Here is a 9,972-nt window from a genome sequence, read left to right on the forward strand (position 1 = left end):
TTAGAAAAAAAAAAAAAAAAAAGCAAGTACTTTCCTAGGAGAAAAGTGCCTGTCAACTTTCAAGTGCTTTATTCTATAGAATGAGATTCAAGCCAGTGAAAATGAAATCAAGAATTACAAATCTGAGCAGAAGGAGAATATGCCACCAAGTTTTGAGGACTGCATTTCCTATCAGGATGGGGAGAAGGTAAGATGCTCATGCTGGTGAAGATCAAGGACTTCACTGTAAGTGGAACAAATTGCTGAGTTTCAGCTGAGGTGTTTGTTCCATGCTATTTAGAAAGTGACTCTAAGCAGGTGACTATATACCTGCAGAATTCCTTATTTTATTTTTTGTAACCTAGACTGTATCTACATTATAAGCTAGCAGATGTCATTTGAAGACTTCTGAAGTTGTAAAGAACTTCTAGAGATAAGTCTTAAAGTTTTCTTGCAGATTTCCCATCTTCTCTAAAATGACATATGGTTAGTATGGTTGTCATACTTATTTTTTAATTGGTCTTTCAGCAGCTGATGAGAATTTGAAACATCTAATTTGAGGTTGGTTTTGTTTGACTTTACTGTTAATATTTGATTATGGTGAAGTCAACTAAACTTTTGTGTCATACTCCCTAACAAAAATAATGATTCTCAAGTACATTTTTTTTTTTGTTTTTGTTTTTGTTTTTTTTTAAATATAACATAAAGGATGAAAAGCTCTGTGTGATGCAGTGCATGTGAAGGAGACTTTGTCACCATTTCTTCTTTAGCAGCTACGTTTTGGTTAAGGTAGCAGAGAGTGCCAGTTTGGGTTTGCTCCCATTTTTGAGCTTCAGCTGTAAATTGAGGCTAAATTACTCTCTGAATACAGAGATAATAAAGCACGCTCAACCATTTCGTACTAAACTGGGATAGCAGACGGGATAAAAGTAGCTGAATAATAATTGGGGTACTGTGTATTCAAACCGTTCTGAACACGTGGCAGCCTAATGCCAGGAGGGCTTTTAAAGCTTTCCAGCCTTTCTTGGGCCAGGAGCCAAATTGTTGCTTTCAGCTGTTCGTTTCTGACAGCTGAGCAGCTCTGTGTTTAACTGGTTGAGGCTGCTTCTGCTAAAAGGTGAGTTAATTAAAAGAACACCTGTGAAATCAGAATACTTTTCTGCTGTTGCATGGAAGATTTGAATAAAAGTGATCTACTCAGCTGGCTAAGTTACTTGTTGAGGAGTCCAGGTGTAATAAGGAACCTGAAGAGAGCGTTGTTTAGGAATCAGGATCGTCCATTTGAAATGGCATGATGAAATTTGGAAATAAGCCTAATTAAAACTACTGGTATGAATGTCAGCAATAGGAACCCTTAGGCAAAAAGAGAGCAGGAGAAACGTGCTAGCTTTCTCTGCCATTTTTTACACTGAATCCATGACCGATTTAGAAATCAGATAAGTGTGACAGATAATCTAACACCCACAGACCGTGTGGATGCACTTCCCGGTACACCAGTGTTTGTTACTTTGTCAGTACAACAACGAACGCGTGTTAATTTATCTAACTTGCCTCTTTGTTACCTCCTTAATTTGCAAATGTCAGCTGCTTGCAATGGACCATTCACTCATTGAAGTGAATTAATGATGACCTGCCATTAATCTTGCTACAGGAGTTTAGTTTCTCAGTGTAGCTACTTAGAGCTGTTTGATAGCAATAGTACCAAATTTAACAACTCTACATCGAGTGCTTTATCTGTAATGTGTTCATTATCTGAAGCTGATTTATAACCACCTCTTAAAAAAACTGTGGGAGATCAGGGATTTTTTTGTTGTTGTTAGGGTTTTCTTTTGTTTTGGAAAGCACTGTCTTTGAATGCTTAAGTATCATAGATTTGTCAAATGTTGGAGGGAGCCATGAGATTTCCAGTTAACATGTATTGCTTGGTGGCCAAGGATTTTCTCAGTAAGAACTAGGAAATGCATCAACAAAATCAGAGAGGCTTTCTAATGACTAAGAGATAAAGACATACAGGCTGCAGGTGTTTGGAGGAAAACAATGTTTGTGTGAACACTACAGCAGATGATCTGAATGTTGCAAGAGCTGTAACTGTGAGGGTATCTGCCTTGTAGCAAGCACTGAACCTTCTTGACAGTCAGCTGGACTCTGTCTTGGGCCTTACAAAACAAAAAAGTAGCTTTGTGTGCCGGTAGTACGGCCAGAATCTTCCTGTCGGAGTGCTAATGCTGTCACTCTGTGTGTTACCTGGGCCATGATTCTCAGACTTCTTAAGATTGCAGGTGCTCATTGCCCAATGTTCTCTTGCAGGTTTCTGTAGGTGAGAACTTGTCTTTCCCCTCCGGCCTTTCAGAGGATGGCAATGGTAAGCACTCATTTTTCTGCCTCAGCAAGAGTAGGATGTGTGACTGAGGATGAGTGCTCCCTCTTACCCATCAGTTGTTGGTAGGATGCTTAGGACCGCTCCTGTCAAATGATAAATTTGACCTACTAAACACTTTTCTCATACTAAAAGTCTGTCCTGTGCAAGGCTGGATGTACTTGCTAACGCACAACAACTACCAAATACCTTTGGCACTGACCAGAGGTAGACAATTCCCATTCAGTGAAGTCCTCCTGATGCTGCATTAGATTTACACCTGAATTCAGGGCCGAGTGAGAGCACTTTGCAGAAATGACAGCACAGTTAGGTGTTGGATCTCTGTAAATAAGTTTCAGTGATGCATCAACTTAACTATTCTGACACATGAGTAGACTGATAATATTTAAATTTTAGCTCCTAGCTGGTAGGATTGCTATTTGGCCTTACCAGCATAAACTTTCCGTGGTTTTCATGTCACTCTAATGATCTTTTCATTCCTCTCTTCTCTTCCCTTAGTTGGACAAAACCTGGAGAGTGAGACAGAAATTCAGAAACCTGTCAGCACAAAACAGCAAAACTTTGGTTCCAAATCACTTGGCCAGACGGATGCATCTCTGCCAAAAACGGTGAAGGTAAAGGAGCTATTTATTCTCAAATACTAGCAACAGTTAGAAACAACTTTCTTCGCTTTTTAATAGTGAAAAGCCTTCATTCAACCAAGCTGTCAGCAAAGTAACTGTATTAATCTCTGATCTGACTGTGAGGGAACTTCAGTGCTGAATGGAGAAGCATCTCAAAACTTCTGTTCTTCACATATGAAGCTTGAGCTGTGCTGCTGCTGTTGCAATAGTTTGCCCTGTGCAGAGGCTGCCTGTTCCTGTTCAGTATGGGGAAAAAGGGGTTTGAGCAGGGATGCAGATCCTGCCAGGGTTTGTCTGTGCCTCCTGTGAAGTCAGAGCTCCTAGATGGTGGCACTGAGGTCCTGAACCTGAGAGCCTTCCGTAGGCCAGGACCTGCCTCTCCACGCTCCTCTTCCAGCTGTTCCCAAAGCAACAGCAGTTGGTAGAAATTTAATATCAGGGGTGAATGATGAGTGACTCCACAGAGGATGAAGTGTGGCGTTCTCAATAACAAATCTCCAATGTTAGATTTTCTTTAGCAGGGGCTCCAAAGCAGATGGAGCACTTCTTGGGTAGGAATGTATTTGCTAATCTTATTAGCCATGCAGACAGCAGTTCTGAACGTTTTGATCACACTGCACTTGTCACATGTGCTGTCTGGAGTTAGGATGCCTATTCCCTGGGCTGCCACAGGCTTCCCTGCTCACTCCTGAGGAAACAAGTGTGCTTTTGTTGTTTTCCCCATCTTGGAGAGGAACAGCACTGATCTAAGCAAGGCCAGTGAGATGTGGATTCTTAGTGTTCAGGGATATAAATGCTAGCTTAAGAAATTAGAGCTGCCTGTAATGTTTTTGTAATCTGTCTGTGAAAGCATACAAGGTACATGCAAGCTATGTATTTTGGTCCTCTGCAATCTCTTCCTATTATTATAACCATTTTAGTCCTCTACCTTGTGACTGCTTTTGATGCTGCACTGCTCAGATAGAAACCTAGATGCTGTTTATTCACTTAAGGTTCCTATTTGTCTTTTCCAGCTTCTGTTTCCTGTTCTTGGTTCCTAATCTCTACTCCTGCCTTCTGCTTCCCTCCTAATGTGAGCTCAACTCTCAGCTTTCTCTCAAGTTCTTTACTTATTGGGCCTCACCTTCCTCCTGTAGCTCCTATTTGTAGTATACCTGGAAAAGAATTTCTTTCTCTTCACACCCCAAAACACCTCTCCATCAGACACAGGGCTCATTGTTATACAAGTAAGTTCCTCTTCTTAGATGAGGATGCACATTGCAGAAGCACATGCCAGCACTCTAATGTAATGTTGCAAAACTGAGCTCTTGGGGTCACTTTTTGATGGGCAAGGAAATTGTTGCTGCCTTTCTTCCTGTGGCAAAAGAGGATGGTCAGAGTTTTATTTGAATTGGTGAACTCTCATTTTCTGAGATTTCATTTAGCAACACGAGATGCAGAGTTCATACGCAGTTTTGGCAGCACATAGGGATTGTGGGTCTTTTCAAAACGAACTCCAAATTTTTGTTGGTCTAGTTGTCGTCATAATTAGAACTTTAATCTACTGTAGCTTAAAGCAGTACCTTAAAAAGTTGAAATATCTATTAAACTGGAATTAAACTGGCAGCAAGTTTTATGGCTGTGACAAACGGACTTCAGCTGGCTCTGTCTTCAGCAATCTGTCCCTTGCATATTGTAACTTTCATTGCCTAACCATTGTTTCTTGTCTGTTATAAATGAATTGCTGTGATTATGTTTTCCTGCAATCTTCCTGTTTTTTTTTTTTCTTTAGCCACAGTATTTTTCCTTGGAGCTTTTCAATAAGTTTGTAACAGGTAATTCTGTGTCTAAAAAAAAAAGTTGTTTTTAAATGCTGTACTATCAATGTGTCTATGCAAGCCCATGGATCTGGAGCTCAGGCATTCCTATGCTGCTGCGGAAGTAGTTGCTGTCATTGAGCAGCCTGAGAATGCCCATTTCTCACCTGCAAATTATTTTTTTTCTTGGAGGTATCTTTCCTGCTGGCCAACCATAACAGATTCCAAGAAGTGAGTGGCACCAAGTGACCTTTTTTATGGACAGTGTGCTTGCTTCCTTGATGCTTTCAAAAAACAAAGTCTGAAACTGTTCCCATATAGCAGGGCAGCGATGCTTGACTCCTTAGTGTTTAAGTTTACCCTTGCACTAAGTTCTCAGGAAATTCTCTTGGTAACTACATAAACAGTTTTAGCTTTTTAACCTCAAAGCCCTGCTCAGTTTTAAGTCTTGAGCAAGTTTGAGGGCTGTTTGTCCTGAAACCCGACTACAGTTTTTTTTGCTGTAGAACTGGAATTGCTTACAAATGAAGTCAGAAGCATTTCCTGCTGCCCACATCTGCACTGAGGCTATTTTCTCCTCTTTAAAAGAGTAGAGAGTTTAGCAGAAACTGACTTCAAACTGCTGAGGGCGGTCTGCACTGTTCCTCTTCTCTCCCCAGCCTCGACCTTTTATGTTGAGGTTTTCAAATCTTTTTCTATGCTGACTTTATTTTGGGAAGTTTTGTAATGACTGTATCTACTTAAATATTTCATTGTTTTCCCATAAAGAAAAAAATGAGATTGCAGAAACATAATAGATTTCTGGGAACTGTCAAAGTTACAGCTGGGTTCTAGCATTTCCATTGTTCCTTCTCAGCTTGTGATGCCCAGCTCACTGGGGCATAACCTTGGCTGTCAAACCACACTGATCCCTGTGGGCTTGCTGTAGCCTCTTCCTCACTCTGCCCACCAGAACCCACTCTATCAGAATTAGCACTGAGGTTGCAGAAATACTGCCATTTTTCTGACAACCGTGGAAGCTGTGTGTGAATCCAAGCCAAGTCTCCTAGCAGTTGATTCATTTTCCAGCTAACGAACTTTCTCTTCTTCCCATAGAAGTTTCAGTTGCCAGCAAAGGAAACCTGTGTTGGGTGTCAGAAGACAGTGTACCCAATGGAAAGGCTCCTGGCCAACCAGCAGGTGTTCCACATCAGCTGTTTCCGCTGTTCCTATTGCAACAGTAAACTCAGGTAAACACATTGCTCCATTTGGCTGCCTTCGAGGAAGTGTGGCTTTCCTATTCTCAGAAGCTGAGTAAGATGCTGTCCAGGCTTAGCAGAAGTGAAAACAACTATAATCCAGTGAATTGAATAGGAGCGTGGTAATGCAGTCCTAGATCTGCCAGTTGCCTTTGCACTTAATGCAGTGTATTCTGTAACTTGTAATGTCACTTTATGAAAAGTGGACCTTTTCATAAAGTCCACCTCCTGACACTTGAAAAGAGGGTCATGCAAACACATTAAAACTGCAGACTTGTCTTCTCTGAACCTGCTGGAAGAAATTTAATTTTTTCAGGAATGTAACAAATATACCTTTGTCTCAGCAGCTGAGAAACAGAATGCTAACATCTGATTTTGTCTCTCTCTGTACAGTCTTGGGACATACGCATCTCTGCGTGGGAATATTTACTGCAAGCCTCACTTCAATCAGCTCTTCAAAGCTAAAGGTAATTATGATGAAGGCTTTGGACACAAACAGCATAAGGAGTTGTGGTCAAGCAAAACAGAATGTGAGGAATCCCTGGAGAAAACTCTCCATGGTGTAAATGCAACTGAGAGTCCTCAAAACCCAGGAGTAGAGGATGCCCCAATTGCAAAAGTAGGAGTTCTGGCAGCAACTATGGAAGCAAAAGCTTCAGCTTTGCCTGAAAGAGAAGAGAAACCAGCAGAAACAAAAAAGCTCAGGATTGCCTGGCCGCCTCCCTCTGACCAAAGTACTCAAGGAAGCACTTTGGATGAGGGTATCAAAGTATTAAAACCCAAATGGCCCCCAGAAGAAGAGAGTTCCAAGCCAGATGTGTTGGAGGATGTGGATCTGGATCTCAAAAAGTTAAGAAGATCTTCCTCACTGAAGGAGAGAAGTCGTCCCTTTACGGTAGCAGCCTCATTTAGAACAGTATCTGTGAAAGGCCATAAAACAGACAATTCATCCTCTCCTTCTAAGGCAGAGAGAGACATGTTGAAAAGAAGCGAGGAACTGGAGAGAGAGGTTGTGGCAGACAAAAAGCAAAAGGAAAAAATTGAGAATAGGAACATGCAGAATGCTGAGGAGAAAAATGTAGAGGAAGAGCGGGAATTGCCTGGTGTCAAAACAGCAGAGCACAACTTTGTAGAAAATGGCCAGGAGAATGCAGAGACAGATGAGGAAGAACATGCTGTGGAAGAGCAGCAAACCCCAAATGAAGAATTCCTTGAACCAAATTCTCCAAAACATTCCAGCTTCTCCAATGTAACTGCAAAGGAATCTTCTGACCAGAATCGCAAATCCCAAGATGTTGGTTTCTGGGAGGGTGAAGATATGGAAGATTTATCTGTGGAAGAACAGATCAAAAGGAACCGTTACTATGAAGATGATGATGAAGAATGAATAGGCCTTTTATAATAAAACTTGCTTCAAGGTGCCGGGCCTTTTTTAATTGGTGTTTTTAGCTTTAACAAACAGCTGTCCTGTATGAAAGCGATGCTATACTGCACATCAACATTAAGGGAATCATATATACAAATTATCTCAGCCAGAAAAGTACTGTGGAAGCCTGAAAGAATGTCTGAGTGCATGGAGATGAGTAGCTGTGGCTGTGGGATGCCTTTGACAGGTAACCTCTGTCCACGGGATGAGAACAGAGCTCTTCTGAACTCCTTTTGTCTTACTCTTTTGGAACTCTAGGACCTGTTTCACTAACCTGTACTCTGTGCTGGTATGGAACAGGCTTTCTGTAATACACTACTTTTACCACTACAAAATGCTACTGCAGTGCTTAGGGACCAGTTTCAAAGGGACTTTCTGATCTGCTTTAAAAATGGTAACTAAATGCACTTTAATACATGTTAAGGGCACAGCTTTTTAATTATTATAATAAAAACACTTTCGGGGCTTGGAGTCCAACAACTAAAGCATCTTAAACTGAGCAGAACGTAACTTTCAAAACTGCCTATGATCAGTTGAAGATGAATACTCCATTTTTCTCTGTGCAACTGGAATAGAGTGCCCACTGCTGGAACAAATGTATTTTAGTGCTTATCCAAACGCTGTGCTGACAGAACTCCTTGAGGGCAAGTCAACATTTTTGCAGGAGCCTGCAGGGCATTACTTTTGCATTTTTATATGCATTTTGAATGGTTTTTTGTTTACTTAGAGTTCATTATAATTCATTTAAAACTGCACATAACATTTTTAAGGCCTTTTGACAGTTTTGAAATCCTACTTGTATCGAGCTGCCATAATTTTTTTTCATTATGGCTGCGAAATTCTGCTGCAATTGCAAATCTTTGGAATAAAATCACATGAACCAGAAACTTTCTGATTGCTAGCATTGAAGCTTAGTACATTTTAAAACTTGACTGCATTTATTTTACAAATAATGGAATCTGAATGGTGGACGGAAGATATCCCTTTATATTAGCTTTTATTTGTACTGTAGTTACATGAGAATTAACTCTAACTATATTTGAGGTGTAAAATATCCTGCTTTCTTAACAGTCCTGCTAACTTCAATAAAGTTTGGTCATTTACATTAAAAAAAAAAAAAAAAAGGTCTGATGACTGCATTCATACTCGTTTCACAAAGAAGCACCATTTTAAAAGGAGATGGGAAATGATGGGTGAAATCCCGGGGTTTACTTGCAGCTGGAGGCCAGGCAGTGACTTTCTGGTGCCACTAGGTGACGCTGTGGGTCCACTTTTTGTGGTCGTCACGAGCAGGCTGCACGGCTGAGGGAGAGGGCTTAGAAAAGGGTGAGCAAAATAAGGAAGGACACGCAGGTATCTCACGATCCCGTTTCTAGCTTCAGCTGCTTCTCAGGCAGCTGAGGACAAGGCAGAGTTGGTTTAATTTTTTCTTTCTTACAGCTGCCGTGTATTGCAGTTGTCCTCACTCAAACCTGGGGTAGTTTTGGTTCGAGGTTTGGATGTAATGAAAATGCAGTGAGTGCTGTGCAGCAGCAAAGCAAATGTGCTGCTTTCTGGCACAGAGAAGGGAACAGCCCGCTGTTGGGCTAGCATGCAGCTGTGTGGCATGGCACGTACAACTTATGGGCTGCTTATTTTTAAGGGAGAACCAAGCTTTGAACAGGTAGAGGGAGATCTCAAAGCTAGGGAAGCTGATGTACAAGTGCATCTTTTCTTTAGCCTCTAAATGCTTACCTTTTCTTAACAACATCTACTTGATCTTAAATTCAAATAACCAAGCAACTCTGGCTGGAAGCTATTGGTCATGGACATGGGATGCATTGGATGTTCCAACTCCTTGTTTATCAGGAGATGCAGCTGAGCTTTGCAATTGCATCCCCTCTTACGTGATACTAAAGCTGCACGGCTGCTGTTCACAGAGATTTGTTCTGGTTAAATCTCAGCCACCTGCGGGTCCTTGAAATACAAGGATTCCGACCACTCAGAACGTATTCACAGGGAGATTAGTGCTGAACTTGTTCCACTGAAAAAAGCGCGGATATTATGAACTACCACCTCCTTGGACCCATTGGTTACTGTAGTAGGTGAGTGCTCAATGGGCCATTTAATTTACTCTCAGCTGGATGGATGCCAGAAGGGCTATTATGGGACAGATGGATCTCTGCTACCACGCACCGGGAAGCTGGTGCCGAGTACCTTTATGGAGAGCTTTAGAACATAATTACAAAGCAGAATACAGCCTTTGTTCCTTGGTAACCCTCAGTCCCGAGCCCATCACGTTGAAATAATTTTCTGAAAGCTTTGAAAGCTACTGGGATCGTTTTCAACGTTTTCACTGTGTGAACCTCTCTGTTCTGCACTTAAATGCTAAACCACGTCTGCATTAATAAAACGAACCCTTGTTGTCTCACTATGAACTCCTCATGTGAGAGCTGAACGGCTGCCTTGTGGCGGTGAAGCTGAAGGCCGGGGCTCGGGGGCTGGGGGGCTCGGAAGACAATCTTGAGACTTTTTAAAGCAGAACAATCAGCGC

At 41.5% G+C, this 9,972-nt stretch overlaps 2 protein-coding genes across 3 annotated transcripts in view; both read left to right on the forward strand.

The window, feature by feature from the left end:
• Positions 1-7,434, forward strand: part of LIMA1 (LIM domain and actin binding 1) — a 19,707-nt gene extending 12,273 nt beyond the window's left edge. The window contains exons 6-10 of one of the 2 annotated variants that reach the window (XM_031556036.1): positions 80-187; positions 2,287-2,341; positions 2,855-2,970; positions 5,871-6,004; positions 6,407-7,434. In XM_031556036.1, the coding sequence (XP_031411896.1) occupies positions 80-187; positions 2,287-2,341; positions 2,855-2,970; positions 5,871-6,004; positions 6,407-7,400 (1,407 nt within the window). In that variant the 3' untranslated portion in view covers positions 7,401-7,434. The remainder of the gene's footprint in view (positions 1-79; positions 188-2,286; positions 2,342-2,854; positions 2,971-5,870; positions 6,005-6,406) is intronic. The other variant, XM_031556037.1, reaches the window with a different exon arrangement.
• A 2,048-nt stretch (positions 7,435-9,482) lies between these two features.
• Positions 9,483-9,972, forward strand: part of CERS5 (ceramide synthase 5) — an 18,312-nt gene continuing 17,822 nt past the window's right edge. The window contains exon 1 of the mRNA XM_031555917.1: positions 9,483-9,519. Within this exon, the coding sequence (XP_031411777.1) occupies positions 9,483-9,519 (37 nt within the window). The remainder of the gene's footprint in view (positions 9,520-9,972) is intronic.

This window comes from Meleagris gallopavo, chromosome 17 (assembly GCF_000146605.3).
Source record: "Meleagris gallopavo isolate NT-WF06-2002-E0010 breed Aviagen turkey brand Nicholas breeding stock chromosome 17, Turkey_5.1, whole genome shotgun sequence".
Lineage (NCBI taxonomy): Eukaryota > Metazoa > Chordata > Aves > Galliformes > Phasianidae > Meleagris > Meleagris gallopavo.